Source organism: Symphalangus syndactylus, chromosome 13 (assembly GCF_028878055.3).
Source record: "Symphalangus syndactylus isolate Jambi chromosome 13, NHGRI_mSymSyn1-v2.1_pri, whole genome shotgun sequence".
Classification (NCBI taxonomy): Eukaryota; Metazoa; Chordata; class Mammalia; order Primates; family Hylobatidae; genus Symphalangus; species Symphalangus syndactylus.
The window spans coordinates 46,097,232-46,116,893 of NC_072435.2; the positions used below are offsets into that span (position 1 = coordinate 46,097,232).

General features: G+C 41.2%; 1 protein-coding gene across 1 annotated transcript in view; it reads left to right on the forward strand.

Moving 5' to 3' along the window:
- The first annotated feature begins 4,991 nt into the window (after nt 1-4,991).
- Nucleotides 4,992-19,662, forward strand: part of LOC129459403 (zinc finger protein 737-like) — a 31,541-nt gene continuing 16,870 nt past the window's right edge. Inside the window, 3 exon segments of the mRNA XM_055236129.2 lie at nt 4,992-5,153; nt 17,792-17,918; nt 18,420-18,510. Of these exon segments, the coding sequence (XP_055092104.1) occupies nt 5,151-5,153; nt 17,792-17,918; nt 18,420-18,510 (221 nt within the window). The 5' untranslated portion in view covers nt 4,992-5,150.

The following is a 19,662-nucleotide window of genomic DNA, read 5'->3' on the forward strand; positions in this document are numbered from 1 at the left end:
GTTGCTAGTGTCCTCTGTTGACCTCTACCATCTCCCACTGAGGCACAGCCCAAACCACAGCTCACATTTTATGTGAACCCCATTTGCCACAGCAGCACTCTAGTGTCACATCAAAGAGGGAAGCGTGAGCTGTAGGATGAGAGCCTGCAAACCTCGTGGGTAGAATTACACCTTCACAAGGATGGGAATGTTAGTGTTTCAGCCTCAGTTTCTAGTTATAATGGTGACAAGGAAAAAATACTGCTGAATTTCCAGCATGACTCCAGATAGAGATAGCTCTGAAAGTTCTCACTGTGACAGCCCACCCCATTCAGAAACCATGGGATAGTAATAGGTTTTCTGAAACAGACACCCAAAGCATTGGAGAGAAAAACAGATCTCCATCTAAGCAAGATTATTTTGAGATAAAAAAGTTAAAATGATCTTAAGAAAAAGCTCAGATTAGCCGGGCGCGGTGGCTCACGTCTGTAATCGCAGCACTTTGGGAGGCTGAGACGGGTGGATCACGAGGTCAGGAAATTGAGACCATAACGGCTAACACGGTGAAACCCCGTCTCTACTAAAAACACAGAAAATTAGCTGGGCATGGTGGCAGGCGCCAGTAGTACCAGCTACTTGGGAGGCTGAGGCAGGAGAATGGTGTGAACCTGGGAGGCAGAGGTTGCAGCCAGCGGAGATTGCACCACTGCACTCCAGCCTGGGTGACAGAGTGAGACTCTGACCTCCCCCAAAAAAACAAAAAGCTCAGATTAGATATCAGATTGATCATGTCAGCCAGAAAATATTTTCCTAAAAGCAATTTATCTCTAAATACCCAAAGTGCACACCTACTCTGAGCATGAGAAATATGAGCATTATGAAGAAAGGGATATATTTTCAGAAGAATTTTATATACTTTTCAATTACCACTGTTTTCTCATCTCCTAGTCATTGAATGGGGGTTCTGTATTGAAATACATCTGACAATTTCCAACAACCCTTTTTGATGAAGAAATAAAATCTGACTGTGTTTATATAGTGGAATATATTAGAATTTGCAACATAATTAACTGAAGAGCTATTATGGTGTTTGGGTGGCCACAGCACCTGTCTTTATTTGTCCTGTAATAACAGCATACCAATTTAATGAAATAAAAGATACTAAAATTGTGTTTACTCATAGTTATCCCTATTGAATAAAGTAATAAACATGTCAGACTAATATCTACTGTAACAATTTGGTAGCAAATTTTCTTTGTATATTACATTTAAATATCTAACTATGAATAATTTTAATAAACTAACCATAATATATGTAGCTTTTTTTTTTGAGACAGAGTCTCACTCTGTCATCCAGGCTGGGTGTAACACTAATATCTACTTACTGTAAAAATTTGGTAGTAAATTTTCTTTGGATATTAGATATAAATGTCTAAGTATGAATAATTTTAATGAACTACTCATAATGTATGTAGCATTTTTAAAAACTAAAACTAGAGTTCAGTTAAAACACTTTATATTTTGAAAGTATAAATAACAACATTAAAATAACCATTTAAGTGATTCATTCAAACCAAGTAGTGCAGCTTTATAGTCATAACATTGTAGAAAATACTGTTTATGGCTTATGCCTGTAATCTCATCATTTTGGGAGGCTGAGGCAGGTGGATCACCTGAGGTCAAAAGATCAAGGTCAAGCTGGTGAATATGGTGACACCCCATCTCTACTATAGATACAAAACTTAGCCAGGCATGGTGATGCACGCCTATAATCTCAACTACTCAAGAGGTTGAGGCAGGAGAATTGCTTGAACATGGGAGGCAGCAGTTGCAGTGAGCTGAGATTATGCCACTGCACTCCAGCCTGGGCAACAGAGTGAGACTCTGCCTCAAAAAAAGAAAATACAGTTTAATTGATATGAATGCAGGTTGACTACAAACATTACACATAACTATGTTAATTATTCTGAAGTAATAAATAGAAAGCAAGGTACAGACTCCACTGTTCAGTGTATAAACTAAACTGTTCTTGCTTTTGCAGTGTAAGTACTTTAGCCTGCAAACATTGGATAATTTTCTTGGATAATCAGGTTTCTGACAAAGAAACTTAGTATCTTTTTGTGTTTATCATTCTGTATTACTAAATTTAGTCCTATCTTTGTGCTAAACTTCTGTGTGGTCTTAAAATTAGCTTTTATCGGCCAGGCACGGTGGCTTATGCCTGTAATCCTAGCACTCTGAAAGGCTGAGGTGGGCAGATCACGTGTGGTCAGGAGTTCGAAACCAGCTTGGCCATCATGGTGAAACCCCGTCTCTAGTAAAAATACAAAAAATTAGCTGGATGTGATGGTGCGTGCCTGTAATCCCTGCTACTCGGGAAGCTGAGGCAGTAGAATCGCTTGAACCTGGGAGGCAGAGGTAGCAGCAAGCCAAGATCGTGCCACCGCACGTCATGCCTGGGTGACAGAGTGAGGCTCCATCTCAAAAAACAAACAAACAACAACAAAAAAGCTTTTATCTAAACAAATCTGTGTCTACTTTGATGGACTAAGAATGAAAAAAATTAATTTTTTGGAAGCACAAACAAAGCAATAAATCTGAAGTACTAGATAAAGATAACCTGGAGTCAGAAAAAATGACAAAAGTTTTATTTAGCTGTTAATATGATTTACATATATTTCAAAAAAGCAGAGAAAGATAACTACATATAACCTAAATCCCTAAACAAAAGAGAGAATAGCAAAATATTTTTTGGAACATTTTAAAGAGTTTTTGAACTCTTGGACATCAGAATTTTGCAACACTGCACGCACTTGAAAGAATGTTTATGGGGGAGAAACCAGAAGAGAGAAAGATGTTATATAAAATCCATGAGTGCACAAGACCAATGAAATAGGATAGAGAGCCCAGAAATAATGCCACCTTCTTACAACCGTCAAATTTTTGACAAAGCTGACAAGAGGAATGCTGAATTCTCTCTTTAATAAATGGTGCCGGAATAACTACCTAGCACTATGTAGATGACTGAAACTGGACCCTTTCATTATTACACTATATACAAAAATCAACTCAAGATAAAGACATAAATGAAAAAGTTAAAATTATAAGAAATCCTGCAAGATAACCTAGGAAATACCATTCTAGACACAGAAACTGGCAAAGACTTCATGATGAAGCTACCAAAAGCAACTGCAACAGAAGCAAAAATTGACAAATGGGACCTATTTGAACTTAAGAGCTTCTTCACAGCAAAGGAGACTGTGAATACAGCAAACAGACAACCTACAGAATAAAAGAAAATATTTGCAAACTTTCCCTCTGACAAAGGTCTAATATCCAGAATTTATTAAGAACTTAAATAAGTTTACGAAAACAAACAAACAAATGAGGAGAGGTCTCAGGAAGCTTCGGTGCAGTCTGGGACCCTAGCTCTTTTGTAACGAGTTGTTCGGCATGAGGCTTAGTCACGAGGGCCCTTCGCAACTGGGCTCAAGGAACACAAAACGATCAACTTGTTTTTATGATTGTCTATTGATTTCAATATCGAATGTATAGGAATAGATTGAAATAGAGATTTCTATGAAACAGTGCTGAATGAACGCCTCAAGTGGCTCACACAACCTGTTCTGGGACTTGGTGACCATTGTGTCCATGTTCAACTAATTCAAATTTAATATTTAACTTTTCCTCCACACCAGACTATGGAGGGTTCACTACCAGACCAAGAAGCAACAGGCTGGGCTCCAGAGTCAGCCACCGCACTCATCAAACTATGGAGGATTCACCACCACACTGGGAAGCAACAGCCTGGGCTCCAGAGTCAGTCACCCATCCGTGCACAGACGAGGAGAGGTCTTATGAAGCTTCAGCGCAGTCTGGAAACCCAGCTCTTTTTGTAACGAGTTGTTTGGCATGAGGCCCAGTCATGAGGGCCCTTCCCGACTGGGATCCAGGAACACAAACAGGTCAACTTGTTGTTTTTGTGATTGTCTATTGTTTTTCAATAACTAACTTATAGGATAGATTGAAATAGAGATTTCTCCAAAACAGCGCAGGATGAACGCCTCAAGGGGCTCACACAACCTGTTCCATGACTCGGTGACCATTGTTTGTGTCCACGTTCAATTGAGTTCAAATTTAATATTTAACTTTTTCTCCACAAATTCCCCTGTCTTGATGAATTGGTTCTGTCTAGGCAAAGGGCAAGGTGAACCTCTTGGGCCTTACATAACCTCCGCCTTCTGGGTTCAAGCGATTCTCCTTCCTCAGCCTCCGGAGTAGCTGGGACTACAGGTGTGCACCACTACGCCTGGCCAAGTTTTCGTATTTTTAGTAGAGATGGGGTCTCACTATGTTGGCCAGGCTAGTCTTGAACTCCTGACCTCAAGTGATCCACTCACCTTGGCCTCCCAAAATGTTGAAATTATAGGCGTGAGTCACCGCGCCTGGCCCTAAATGATTTCTTTCTACCTCCTGTAGCAGTTTGAAATTACTTAGTTTCAATTGGAAAAATAAAAAGAATGTGGATAAAAATAAAATATAAAAAGTTAAAAAAATTACAAGAGATTACAAAATATATATGTAAATCTAGAGTGGTCAAAAATGACAAATTTGATTTATTTATAAGGTTTTATTAAAATTAGCTTTAATTGACAATACACTATTACCAAAGTTAAAGTTGATTTTCTCTTGAACAAAAATTTTAGGTATTATTAATATAACAGGAAAATACTTCTGTTCCCCTTTTGCATACATTCAAAAAGAGAGAGAGTAAAGAAGAGATAGAATTTTCCCATGCTCTGTGGTGGGTCTGGCTCAGCTCAAGGAGGAAGTCCTGTCTGAAAAGGCTGCAGCTTAGGCTGTTACTCTTTCTTTACTCAGCCCTGCATCTGATCACATGTACTGTCACTCAGGGCCTGAGGGGGCGGGGGATTAAGCATTATCCAATCAGGGACGCTGGGCTGGAAACCGTCCAATCAGGCAGGCAGCTGGAGCGAAGAGGACGGCTTCCGGGTTTGGCGGGGCCTTTGTCTCCCTGCTGCCAGAGCCCTAGGTCTCGTGTTCACTGCTGTGTGTCCTCTGCTTCTGTAGGCCCGGCTTCCGTGGCCCTGTGTCCTGCAGGTATTGGGAGATCCACAGCTAAGACGCTGGGACCCCCTAGAAACCTAGAAATGGTGAGAGTGCCGGGTCCGACATCCCGAGATAGGGGGAGGGGCTGGGGGGAACGGGTGGGAAGTGGCTGTGGCAGGACTCAGGCCTCCCCACAGTCAGCTCCACAATCTGCGCCCCGAGTTCCCCTTGCCCACCTCCGCCTCAGCCATAAGATGGCGGCTGCGCTGACAGCCGGGCTCCCGGGCGTCCTGTCTCTTCCTTGTGCAGTGACTGTGCCCTGGCCTGGAGCCCTCCCCGGGCCGCTCTGCACCCACAGTTCTCTCCCAGATTGTGCAGGGACCAGGGGAGCGTAGTCAGGAGAGATTCCTGACTCGGGGTGCGGGTTCGTGAATGGGAAGAGCTTTGGTCCGTGGGGTTCATAGTGTCTCTTTTCTCCTATTAAAAATTTGTGGGGCCGGGCGCGGTCGCTCGTGCCTGTAATCCCAGTACTTTGGGAGGCCGAGGCAGGCAGATCAGTTGAGGTCAGGAATTCAAGACCAGCCTGGCCAAAATGGCGAAACCGCATTGTTATGTGCGCGTCCGTGTGAGAGACCACCTGGGCAGGCTAAGTGTGAGGCAAGGCCGTTTATTCACTTGGGTGCAAGTGGGCTGAGTCCGAAAAGGGAGTCAGCGAAGGGTGGTGGGAATGGAACTGGTTTTATAGGTTTGAGGTAGGTAGTGGAAAGTTACAGTTAGGGGCAGTTATTTCGGGCAAGGGAAGAATGTCACAAGGTGCATAGTCAGGTGGGGGGAGGTCACAAGGCACAATATCAGAAGGTGGATTGATTAGTTAGGGTAGGGCAGGAACATATCACAATGGTGGAATGTTGCAAGATGGGTTAATCAGTTAAGACAGGAATTAGCTGTTTCTTCTTTAGTGGTTCTCCTGTTGCTCCAGGCTTTGTGACTCCAGGAGGCCTGTACGTGTGGCTCACAAAGGGGTCACAGTGGCTCGACCATGGTGTAGTCCGTTCAGAGGACCTTACATTCCTGTCTTTTTATGTTTAATAAAGCAGAATGAGAAAGAAAACGAGAAAGAATAGTGTAATGTTGGGGTCAAAATTTTGGGGGTGGTATGGAGCGGTGATGGGTGATGTTTTGGGGTGATGGGCAATGTTCCTCAAGGCTACTTTGAGCGGGGTTAGGGGTGGTGTGGGAACCTAAACTTGGAGAAATTAAACTGAAGAAAGATCTTGGGGTAGGGGGTGATATCGTGGGGTTGTCAGGAGGAGCATTTGCCGTATTGATTGATTAGTAATAGCTTAAGTGCGATTTTGTATAAACTGAGAGATTAGCCTGAAAAGACAAGGTCCGAACAAGAGGAGGAGAAGGATGAGTGCGAAAAGGCCTGTTAGTGGAAGGAGCCGTGAAGCTAGGCTAGAGAATGGCCAGGTAGGTCCAGAGTAATTATTTGCCTCATTTGCAAGTTTTTGAGCTCTGTCTTTAAGTTTTTTGATGTTATTGTATACGAGGCCAGATTGATTTAAGTAAAAGCAGCATTCTTCATTAAAGAATAGGCAGAGTCCTCCTTTTTCAGCAGTAAGCAGATTGAGGCCTCGGCGATTTTGGAGGACAGCTGCACCCAAGGAATCGACCTGGGCTGGAGGGCAGAAAGTGTTTGAGTTATATCGGTAAGGCTAGCGGAGAAGTCATTGAAGAGACTGCGAAAAGTGGTGATGGAAGTTGCAAGGCCTGCTACTCCTGTTCTGATTGAAGCGGCAGAGACTCCTAGTCCTACAAGCAGGGGAATTAATGGAATGACTCTTTTGTCATGCTGAGGTTAAGAGGGGAATGGATAGATGTTCGCTACCATTTGCAAACTGGATTTCGGGAGTAAGAAAAACTAGAGTACAGGTACCTTTCCAGTTGGCACGGAGGCACATGTAGGTGGAAGAGCCACAGAGAAAAAAAGAGTCCTTGAGGCATGCAAAACTGGAAGTACAGAGTAAAAAGGTGAGAGTGTGTTTTTGAAGTGGGGCCCTGTACCCAGACCCCTAGGGATCCAGCAAGGGCAGCAGCTGTTAAAGGTTGTAGTGGGGTTTGGTAGGGTAGTTGTGTAGAGGGAAAAGTTCTGTGTTCATGGTGTATGAGGAAGCGTTTGGTGTCCATAAGCAACCATTCGCTGTTGTTTATAAGACTAGGTATAAGCAAGCAAGAAGAAGGACCTGGAGGGGAATCTGACGAACAGGGGGAGAATAGCCAAGGATAGAGCGAGAGGCAGGGTAGGTGTTTTCCTAGACAAAAGTTGCTACTGATGTGTTTTAGACCATCAGTGCTGAGGGAGGGTTTTTCTGTAATATGAAGCTGGAATGCACCAATGTTTTGACTAATGCGTGTAGTAGGACCTTGGAGGAGAGAGTAAAGGAACATAAGGAAGATGGGAGGTTACCTAAGGGAATTCCAGCAGACAGTTGTCTGGAGATGCATAAGGGAGCAATAATGGAGATAGTTGACTGTGTAGTGAGGGGTCCAAAGACAGGGGGTGTGGAATTGGCATAGGAAGACATATTTTTTAGGTAGGTATGGAGGAGAGCAGCAGCCTGTTGATATGAAATATCTGGGGAGTGTTTACTGAATTTTTACAGGAAGTAGAGAAGTTGTTCAGGAGGGTAAAATGGGGGTCATTGAAAGGGGTTTGGAGGTGTAGGGAGATGGAGGAGGTTGCCCAGTCAGCTGATAGGGCAGGGAGAGCTGTGTAGTAGGAAGAAGAGAGGGAAATGCATAGCCAACAATTTTTGGCCAAGGAAGGAACAGGTTGGGTGGGAAGGACAATCTGATTAATGAAGTGAAGGTCGTGGACTAGCCTGTAGGATTTATCTGATTTTTGAACAAGCAGGATGGGAGAGTTTTAAGGGGAGTTGGTAGGAACTAAGTGGCCATGCTGTATGTAGTAGACAGGTAATAACAGGCTTTAGGCCCCTTGAAGCCTGTTGTGGGATGGGGTATTGGCATTGAGCAGGAGAGGGGTGGTTATATTTTAATGGGATGATAAGGGGTGAATGGTCAGTTGCAAGGGAAGGAGCAGGAGCAGAGGTATCCCATACTCTGAGGTTGAGGTGGGAAGATGAAAGGGGAGGTTTCCAGGGAGGGTTGGAGTTGGAGTTGGATAAAAGGGTAGCTCTGAGATGTGGCTGTGGTCCAGGAATAGTCAGGGAGGCAGATAATTTAATTAAAATATCTCAGCCTAATAAGGGGACTGGGCAGGTGGAGATAACTAGGAAGAAGTGCGTAAAGGAGTGTTGCCCAATTTGACACCAGAGTTGGGGAGTTTTAAGAGGTTTAGAAGTCTGGCCGTCAATACCCACAACAGTTATGGGGGCAAGGGAAACAGACCCTTGAAGGTAATGTGGAGTGGGTAGCCCTCATATCGATTAAGAAGGGGACGGACTTACCCTTCACCATAAGAGTTACCTGAAGCTCGGCGTCCATGATGGTCCAGGGGGCTTCCGCGGTGAAGCCCTTGAACTAGGCAAGAGATCATATAGTCCCACCTGGCTATGCCTTGGTCCCCTGCCTGGTAAGTTCATCAGGGGTCTTCACAGGGTACTGCCCTAGCACCTTCTTGGAGGCCAGGCTCAAGGCGCCAGTGGTCATCAGCATAGGATTGAGCTAGGGTGCAAACCTGCTCTCGCTCTTCAGGAGCAAGTGTAGAGGTGAGGATGACATTTAAGTCATTCCATGTAAGATTATAGGACTGGGTTAAGTATTGGAATTCCTGAATATATTTGGTGGGGTCTGATGGAAAAGAACCTAGACGTTGACTGATCTGGGAGAGGTCAGACAGGGAGAAAGGGACATGAACCCGGACTGTTCCTTCGGCTCCTGCCACCTCTTGAAGGGGAAATTGCTGGGCAGGGGCAGGGTGCCCAGTTGTGGGGCCAAATTGCAAGCCAGACTGGGTGTGAGGAGGGGTGGTGGTGAGTGGGGGATAAGGGGGGTGGGCTATGGGTAGAAGAGGAACTAGGTTCAGAGGGGGAATTAGGGCCAGGTTCAGATATGTGGGGGAGGGAAGATCGGAGGGGTCAGCATCGTGGGTGGAAGAAGAAGGGGCAGACGCAAGGGAGATAAGGAAAATTTGGGAGGGCTCGCATTGGGAGCAGAGGCTAGGGAGAGATCATACTGTAAAAACTGCCTGGACATAGGGTACTTCAGACCATTTGCCCATTTTGTGACAGAAATTGTCTCACAAAATAGAGAAATCGAAAATGCCATTTTCTGGCCACTGAGGGCCATTGTCTAATTTATATTGGGGCCAGGCCACGCTACAGAAAAAAAATGAGACATTTAGGTTTAGGTCGGGTGAAAGCTGAAGAGGTTTGAGGTTTTTGAGGACACAAGCCAGAGGGGAAGTAGGAGGGATGGAGGGCGGGAGGTTGCCCATGATAGAATAGGGAAAGATTGAGGGGAAAGAAAGAGACAAGGAATAGAGCAACCACTGGGATCTTCAGTAGGTGTCCCCAATGGAAGTCCTGGGTTGTACGGTGGGTGAATGGCCAAGGCAGGTGTCCCCAGCATTGACCAAACACTGAGGGAAGACTGTCTTCCCAAGGAGAGTCCGTGATGAATGTTGGATTTCAGAAACATGGACAAAAGGAGGTTCCTTGTCTAGAAGAAAGAGAGAGAGATGAAGAGGGACTGAGGCAGCTTACCAGATCTGTAGGCAGGAGTGGGGTCATTTACAGGGGTGGGTCTGAAGTCCCAAGGTCGAAGGGAGTCTCTTTGAGGGAGAGCCCTGGGGGAATAGGGCATAGGTCTCCTGGAGGACATCCCCTATCCCCGGCCTTCAGCAACAAATGTTATGCATGCGTCCGTATAAGAGACCACCTGAGCAGGCTTAGTGCATTTTTTGGTAAGTTACTACATTAAGGGAAACAAAATTCAGGCTTAAGCAACTATAAACTGCCAATTAAACTCTGATTACATAACCAAGAAATTTCCACCTAGATTGTACAAATTAAGAAGCTATGTACTATACCTAACCAATTATTGATTTTGGTTTTCTTCATCATACATTTTATAAATGTCTTTTCTTCAAGACACTAAGTCTATCTAAGTCATAATGGAAAGGGTGTTTTTTTCTATAAACTGTTTCTGGAGCACACAAAGGATGGAGAATTGTATTAATCACAAATATTTTCCAGGATTATCTATGTGTTTCATTTTTCCCCATCTCTTTTCTTTGTTCTATGCGTTTCTTCCATTTGGCTTTTCCTGGGCTGCATCTTATATATGAAACCAATAAACATAACTACAGTGTTTTGCTGAGTTCTGTGAGTAGCTCTACCAAATTATTGAACTTCAGGGTGGTTATGGGACTCCCCAGTGTTTAAATAGTAGCTCAGAAGCTTAAATGAGCCCATAGGGTTTGTGACTGGCATCTGCAGTGAGGACAATATTGTGGGACTGAGCCCTGAATCAGGGTCTATGATGACTCTGGGTGGTGTCAGAATTCAAATGTTAGACAATAAGTTGGTGTTGGAGAATGGTTTGATGTTCAGCAAACTACAGATTTGATGCCAGAAAAAGATATCACGGAGGCCTGGCCTAGAGTAAAACTCTGGGTGTTTGGGAATGGGCGGCTCTGCTCTCCTGTACACAGGCTGTCACACTGCCCATTGTCCTGTGATTTCAGGCCTTCTCCCAGGGTGACAGAGGACCGAAAACTTAGAAGAAAAGAGCTCTGACGACAGACTCCCTTTTCCCACAGCTGCCACCACAGGATTCCCACCCACTCACAAACACACACACTAGACATTGATGTGTCCACACACCTCCCAGGACTAGAAATAGGCACCACCCTCAGGAACTTCATTATGGCATTTTTGATGCTAGTATTTCTTGTCAAGAACCCACAGTGTCTACAAGTCTCCTGGCATTTCCCCACCCCCAGACACTGAATCTGCAGCATCAACCTGTTTTCTTCACCATCCTAAGGTTCTGGACCACCTGTTCATAATCTCATCTGCCTGCATGCACAAAGAAATGAATCAGGGCACAGCCCCACCTGGGCCACTATCTGTAGCAAAAATCAGTCCTTTCACCGTCATTGCACTCTTTCCCATCCAGGGATTTTTTTTTTTTTCTTTTAGCTTTTATTTTTGGTTCAGGGTACACATGTGGGTGGGTTATACAGCTAAAATTATGTCATGAGGGTTTGGTGTGCAGATTATTTTGTCACTGAGATACTAAGCATAGCACCAAACAGGTATGATTTCTCATCCTCTGAGACCTCCCACCGTCCACCCTCAACTAGGCCTCGGTGTCTGTTGTTCCCTTCTTTGTGTTCATGTGTTCTCATTATTTAGCTCTTACTTGTAAATAATATGCATTTGGTTTTCTGTTCCTGCATTAGTTTTATAAGAATAATGGTCTCCAGCTTCTTTGATGTTATTGCAAAGGACATGATCATTGTTTTTTAATGGCCATAGGGTCTTCCATGATGTTTATGTACCGTATTTTGTTTTTACTAAATCTTTTATTTTATTTCATTTTATTTTTGGAGACAGGGTGTCACTTATTGCCCAGGCTAGAGTGCTGTGGTGTGATATTTCCTTACTTCAGCCTTAACCTCCCAGGCTCAAGCAATTTTCTCCTACTTCATCCTTTCAAGTAGCTGGGACTACACGCGTACATTACCATGCTTGGCCAATTTTTCTTTTTGTATTTTCCATGAAGACGGGATTTTGCCATGTTGCCTAGGCTGGTCTGAAACTTCAAAGCTCAGGCAATCCACCTGCCTTGGCCTCCCAAAGTGCTGGGATTACAGGCATAAGCCACCGCGTCTGACCATACCATATTTTCTTTATCCAGTCTACCATTGATAGGCATTTAGTGCCTGTCCATGTCTTTGCTATTGTGAATAGTGCTGCAATGGACATGCATGTGGATGTGTCTTTATAATATAATAATTTATATTTCTTTGGGTATATACCCAATTCTGAGATTCCTGGATCAAATGATAATTCTGTTTTTAGTTCTGTGAGGAATTGCCACACTGCTTTTTACAGTTGTTGAACTAATTTACACTCCTACCATCAGAGTATAAGCATTTCCTTTTCTCTGCAACCTTGCCAGCATCTGTTATTTTTTGACTTTTTAAAAATAGCCATTCTGACTGGTGTGATGTGGTATCTCATTGTGGTCTCTCTTTTAATTTCTCTATTGATTAGTGATGAGCATTTTTAATATACTTGTTAGCTACATGTATGTCTTCTTTTGAAAAGCATCTGTTCATGTTTTTTTGCCTACCTTTTAATGAGGTTGTTTGGTTTTTTCTTGTAAACTTATTTAAGTTCTTAATACATTCTGGATATTAGACCTTTATCAGAGGCAAAGTTTGTAAAAATTTTCTTTTATTCTGTAAGTTGTCTATTTACTCTCTTGATAGTTTTCTTTGCTATGAAGAAGCTCTTTAGTTTAAATAGGTCCCATCTGTCAATTTTTGCTTTTGTTACATTTGCTTTTTGTAGCTTCATCATGAAGGTTTTGCCAGTTTCTATGTCTAGAATGGTATTTCCAGGTTATCTTGCAGAGTTTCTTATAATTTTAAGTTTTATATTTAAGTCTTTAATTTATCTTGAGTTGATTTTTGTATATGGCATAATGAAGGGGTCCAGTTTTAGTCTTCTACATAGTGCTAGCTAGTTATTCCAGCACCATTTATTAAATAGAGAATTCTTCCCACATTTCTCTTGTCAGCTTTGTCAATAATCTGATGATGGTAGGAGGGTGGCAGTATTTCTGGGTTCTCTATTTTGTTGCATTGGTCTTGTGCACTCATAAATTTTTTATAACATCTTTCTCTCTTCTGCTTTTTCCCCCATAAACATTCTTTCAAGTGCATACAGTGTGTAAAATTCTGATATCCAAGAGTTCAAAAACTCTAAATGTTCCCAAAAAGGGGGTTGGGGGGCTAAGGGAGGGACAGCATTAGGAGAAATACCTAGTGTAGATGATGGATTGGTGGGTGCAGCAAACCACCGTGGCACGTGTATACCTATGTAACAAAACTGCAAGTTCTGCACATGTACCCCAGAACTTAAAGTGTAATAAATAAATAAAAAGTTTCAAAAAAAATTTTGCTAATCCCTCTTTTCTAAGGGGATTTAGATTATATGTAGATGTTTTTTCTCTACCTTTTTGAAGTATATGAAAATCATATTAACAGCTAAATAAATCTTTTGTCATTTTTTGGGGTCCAGATTATCTTTATGTAGTACTTCAGATTTATTGCTTTGTTTTGGCTTCTGAAAAGTTTATTTTTTTCATTTTTATTCCTTTAAATTAGACACAGATTTGTTCAGATGAAAGCTCATTTTAAGAGCACACAGAAGTTTAGCAAAAAGATAGGATTAAATTTAATAATACGCAATGATAAAGACTAAAAGATACTAAGTTTCTTTGACAGCAACCTGATTATCCAATGTAATGATCCAACATTACAGACTGAAGTACTTATATGGTAAAAGCAAGCACAGATCAGTGCATAAGCTGAATAGTGGAGTCTGTAGTTGTACCTTGCTTTCTATTTATTCAGAACAATTAGCATAGTTATGTGTAATGTTTGTAGACAACTTGCATTCATATAAATTAAATAATACTTTTCTGTTTTTTGAGACGGAGTCTCACTGTTGCCCAGGCTGGAGTGCAGTGGTGTGATGATCTTGGCTCACTGCAACCACTGCCTCCTGAGTTCAAGCGATTCTCCTGCCTCAGGCTCCCGAGTAGCTGGGATTACAGGCATGCACCACTATGCCCGGCTAATTTTTTGTATTTTTAGTAGAGATGGGATTTTGCCATGTTGGTCAGGCTGGTCTCAAACTCCTGATTTCAGGTGATCCACGTGCCTCAGCCTCCCAAAGTGCTGGGATTACCTTTGTGAGCCAAAAACATTATTTTCTACAATAGTATGAATATAGAGCCACAATTTTTACTTTGAATGAATCACTTAAATGGTTATTTTAATATTGTTATTTATATTTTTGAAATATAAAGTGTTTTAACTGAAGGATAGTGTCAGTTTTTAAAAATACTACATACATAGCCAGGCGCGGTCACTCACACCTGTAATTTCAGCAATTTGGGAGGCTGAGGCAGGTGGATCACCTAAGGTCAGGAGTTCGGGACCAGCCTGGCCTACTTGGTAAAACTTAATCTGTACTAAAAATGAAAAATTAGCCAGATGTGGTGGCACATGCCTGTAATCCCAGCTATTCGGGAGGCTGAGGCAGGAGAATCACTTGTATCCAGGAGGTGGAGGTTGCAGTGAGCCGAGATCACACCATTTCACTCCAGCCTGGGTGACAGAGTGAGACTCTGTCTCAAAAAAAAAAAAAAAAAAGCTGCATATATTATGACTAGTTTATTAAAAATATTCATAGTTAGATATTTATATGTAATATACAAAGAAAATTTACTACCAAATTGTTACAGTAGATATTAGTTTGACATGTTTATTACTTTATTCAATGGGGAAATCATGAGTAAACACAATTTTAGTATCTTTTGTTTCACTGAATTGGAATGCTGCTATTACAGGAAAAATAAAGACAGGTGATGTGGCCACCCAAAAACCATAATAGCTATTCTATTCACTATGTTACAAGTTCTAATATATTCCACTATATGAACACAGTCAGATTCTATTTCTTCATCAAAAAGTGTTGTTGGAAGTTGTCAGATGTATTTCAATATAGAACTCCATTCAATGGCTAGGAGATGAGAGAGCAGCAGAGATGGAAATAACACTTTATTAAATTCCTCTGAAAATCTGCCATCTTTTTAAATAATGCTCATGTTTCTCATACTGAGAGTAGCTGTGCACTTTGAGTGTCTAGAGAGAAATTGCTTTTAGGGGAATAGTTTTTGACTGACTTGATCTATCTTATATCTAATCTGAGCTTTTTCTTAAGATCTTTTGAACTTTTTTCTCTCAACATAATCTTGCTCAGATGGAGATCTGTTTTTCTCTCCAGTGCTTTGGGTGTCTGTTTCAGAAGTGCTATTAGTATCCCGTGGTGTCTGAATGGGGTGGGCTGTCACAGTGAGAACTTTAGGAGCTATCTCTGTCTGGACTCATGCTGGAAATTCAGCAGTATTTTTTCCTTGTCACCATTATAAGTAGAAACGAGCTGAAACACTGCTCCCATTCCAATTATTGTGAAGGTGTAATTCTACCCAGGAGGCAATGAGCCAAGGAGAGCAACTTCAGCATTGACAGGGGACTTGTTTAAGACACCCATTCACGGACCCTTTTCAAACCTCCAGAATCACGTTATATAAAGTGGGGCCAAAACTACCAAGTGATTTGTAAGCTGGTTAAAGCTTGAGAGGCAATGCTTAGCTTAGTGGTTATCAGCCCAGGCTTCTCATGAGGATCACATGGCCACTTTGCAGAAATGTCTTGTGCCCTCCCCACAGCTTCTGTTTATTGTTGTGGGTGGAAGCATCCATGTTGTTTTAATGAAGGGCCTCATGTGACTCTAAGGTGAGGCCAAAATCAAGTATGAGGGCTTCAAAATACATTCATGAGAGTTAAGTTCCACCTTTTCACTAAAGGGTGGTTACAGGACCTGTTCTGTTTGAGTTTGGTAGGAACAGGTCAGTGTGGTGCATATTTCCATTACTGTAGCAGAAATTGCTGGTGTCTGTGGCAGGCGAGGGCACCTGAGGACAGGAAAGGAGAAATTTATATTTTTATCTGCGTGGAGCAGATCATTGTTCCCCAATCACTTCTGTTTTAAAGGACAGAAATGGTTGGACTTTTTTTTTCTGCCAGTTGATGTCATGCTAGCAGGTAAACATGTGGTGCTGACACCTTTAAGGGCATATTCTCCAGATGCAGATGTAATTTGTCCAGAGAATCTCATCTGAGAAGGAATTCCATAGAAGCAGGAGAAAGAAAAAAAGTGGCTTTTCTGTCTCAGATCAAGAGCTGTGTCCACTGTGCCTCCTTGAATGCTATGCACTTAGTACTCAAAAACATTTACTTCTCTACCTCTGTTTTTTCTTTCTAATGAGTTTGGTTTAAGTACTTGGGTTTTTTTGTTTGTTTGTTTGTTTTTTTGCCCAGGCTGGAGTGCAATGGCCTGATCTCCAGCTCACTGCAAACTCCGCCTCCCGGGTTCAAGCAATTCTCCTGCCTCAGCATCCCGAGTAGCTGGGATTACAGGCATGTGCCACCGCACCCGGCTAATTTTGTATTTTTAGTAGAGACAGGGTTTCTCCATGTTGGTCAGGGTGTTCTCGAACTCCCAGCCTCAGGTGATCTGCCCGCCTCAGCCTCCCAAAGTGCTGGGATTACAGGCATGAGCCAGCGTGCCTGGCCGGTTTAAGTACTTCTTAAAATTCTTATGAAGTCAAGGGTCTCTGATAAATATTTCCTTCCTATACCTTAGAGCCTTCTCTACATTCGCTATGTCATAGCTTCTTATATGCCATGCAGAATTCTCAGCAAGAATTTATGATCTGCAATATTAAAAATGTTCCCTTTATGGCTGTTGAACATTGAAAGATGTGGATACTCAAGATTTCTATTGGAGAAAACCGTGGTCCTTAGTAAAGATGGAAAACATATAATGTTGAGGCTCCATCTATGTGTTCCATTAGCTCTATTGCAGAACAGGATTAGGGAAATGCTTATTTAAATGGGATGGCATTTATTATCCAGAAAGTTCTAAAAAAAAAAAATTATTCGGAGATACCTGCCCTCTAGGATGCTAAATGAAGCCTATTACTATAAATTACAGAACATAAAAGTTATATGTATTTTGACGTTTGCATAAAACATGTTTCTTTACGGTTTAATTCAGATTTTACTTTCTTTGGGAGGAATATTTCAACAGTGATGCTGTGTTCTTCTGTGTGTATTAGTACATCATAAAAATTTCGCCTGGTGCAGTTAATAATTAACGATTCACTTGGATAAATAGTTCTCTGACAGATATTTTTTCACTATACACTTAATTATTTTTGTCTTCATTATTAAGTGACTTTATGCAGCTGATGTGCATAAACCATCACCTTTAATCTGGCAGCTGTCCTTTTTCCTTATTTTTTTACTACATATTTTTCTTCAGAAAATGAAGGCTCTTATCTTCATTTACAGGCCAGAAAAACTGGGAAAAACAGTTACTGGATGTTTGACAAAATATCGTTCTTGGGCCAAAAACATGGGCATTATTGATGAGCTTATTAGAAATTCAAAAAATCAGACGTTATTCCAGATCTTCCAGAGAGAAAAAAAGCCTGCATAATAAAGTCTTCAGCTTATTGTGTATACTAAAATTTGAGAGACACCTTTTAACTCAAGATGTCTTTTCCATCTAAAAAATATTCACAACTCATTTTGTATGATGTAAATATAGCACTCAAAAATGTACATGTTTGTGTTCATGGCCTTAATTTTATACTTTATTATCTAGAAAAATATATATGAAGTGATGTTGTGGATCTTGTGCTGCTCTTTTTTCTCAGAGTTAGAGAATACATTAGAGAATATTTCTGTGTTAAAAATTATTTTATTGGATAATTTTAGTCAGTCTTATAAGTCAAAACCAGTTCTCTTTACTCTCATTTCACCTTTAATCAAATTAAAAATTCTGCTCATGGCCCTTTAGTTAAAATGTGTGTGTGTGTGTGTGTGTGTGTGTGTGTTTTTCAGGAACCTTTGCAATTTAGAGATGTGGCCATAGAATTCTCTCTGGAGGAGTGGCATTGCCTGGACACTGCACAGCGGAATTTATATAGGGATGTGATGTTAGAGAACTACAGACACCTGATCTTCCTTGGTGAGGATAACTTTAATACATAATTCGTAATATACCCTAAAGATTTTATTTCTCTTTTTTGTAGAATGTTTTTTAGTAATTTATTATTGCATAAAAGAGTTTCAGATGCCCTTTTTCCAGAAAATCTTCAGAGTTTGTTTATTTAGAAAACAATTTATTCAAGATGTTTCTTCTGAATCCAAACTTTCCACGTTCCTGAGTTGAGCTGTATTTTTCACTCTAAATTAATGGTAATTCCAGAAGTTAGTGGCATAAAATATTGTTGCCCCCACCTGAAAATCTCATTGCTTCCACCAATTTTTGATTCAGTGGTACCAGGTAATAAAATTAAGAAACCTAAAAAGTGGAAGTATTTTCTAAATATTTAGAAACTTCTGTTATAACTTAGTATTTTGGTATTAGTTTACTAGAATATTTTATTACATCCTCTGCTGAGCACATTACTAGCTTGTAATTGGAGTATATGAGCAAGATTCATGTTACTTATTTTTAATAAAACAGGTATTGTTGTCTCCAAGCCAGACCTGATCACCTCTCTGGAGTACGGAAAAAAACCTTTGACTATGAGGAGACATGAGATGATTGCCAAACCCCCAGGTAGGTGTGAGTGAAAATGAATACAACAGATGATACAGGTAAGACGTCCCAAGGTCAAAGAGAAAGCCAGTCCTTAAAATGTGATTTGAGAAGCTGTTTTCCAAAGGAAATAGTTCCTGGACAGCTGTTTTTTTTTGTTTGTTTTTTAAATTAAATTTTGCTTCCACAAAGGAGCATCTTCTGTCTTATGCTTTTAACTTCTCTAAGGATTCTACTTTTCTTTCTTCAAGTTCACAGTGACAGCCAAAGTCCTGTTCATGACATAAAAGAGACTGCACAGGCTGGGCCCGGTAGCTCATGCCTGTACTTCCAGAACTTTGGGAGGCTGAGGCAGGTGGATCACCCTGAGGTCAGAAGTTCGAGACCAGCCTGACCAATATTATTTTGAGGACACACAAGTATCTGCATGATTTTGAGAAACGAAAACTATTTTTTAATTTCTCTTTTTGCATCAGCTCTGAAAGGTGTGAGAGTAGTAGTTTCTGTTGCATTTTTTTGTTCGTTTTCCTGCACAGTTTATTCTGTTTTTATTACCATAAAGTCTTGAAATGTAGTTTGAAATTATAAATATGGCCTGGGCGCAGTGGCTCATGTCTGTAATCCCAGCACTTTGGGAGCCGCGGCGGGCAGATCACCCGAGGTCAGGAGTTCGAGACCAGTCTTACCAACATTGTGAAACCCCGTCTCTACTAAAAATACAAAAATTAACTGTGCATGGTGGCAGGTGCCTGTAATGCCAGCTACTCAAGGGGCCGAGGCAGGAGAATCGCTTGAACCTAGGAGGTGGAGGTTGCAGTAAGCTGAGATCACACCATCACACTCCAGCCTGGGGGATAAGAGTGAGACTTTGTCTCAGAGAAAAAAGAAAGAAATTATAAGTATGATATTCTTCTGCTTTGTTCTTTTCCTCAAGATTGCTTTGGCTATTCAAAGTTTGTTGTAGTTTCATATAAATTTTAGAATTGTATTTTGCATTACTGTGAAAAAAATACCACTGCAATTTTGATAGGAAGTTTATTGAATCTATAAATCACTTTGGATAATATGGCACTTTATTAATATTCTTTCAATCCATAGACATAAAATATTTTAAAACTTGGATCTTCTCTAATTTTTTAGTTGTTTTTTTATTATAAAGATTTTTTAC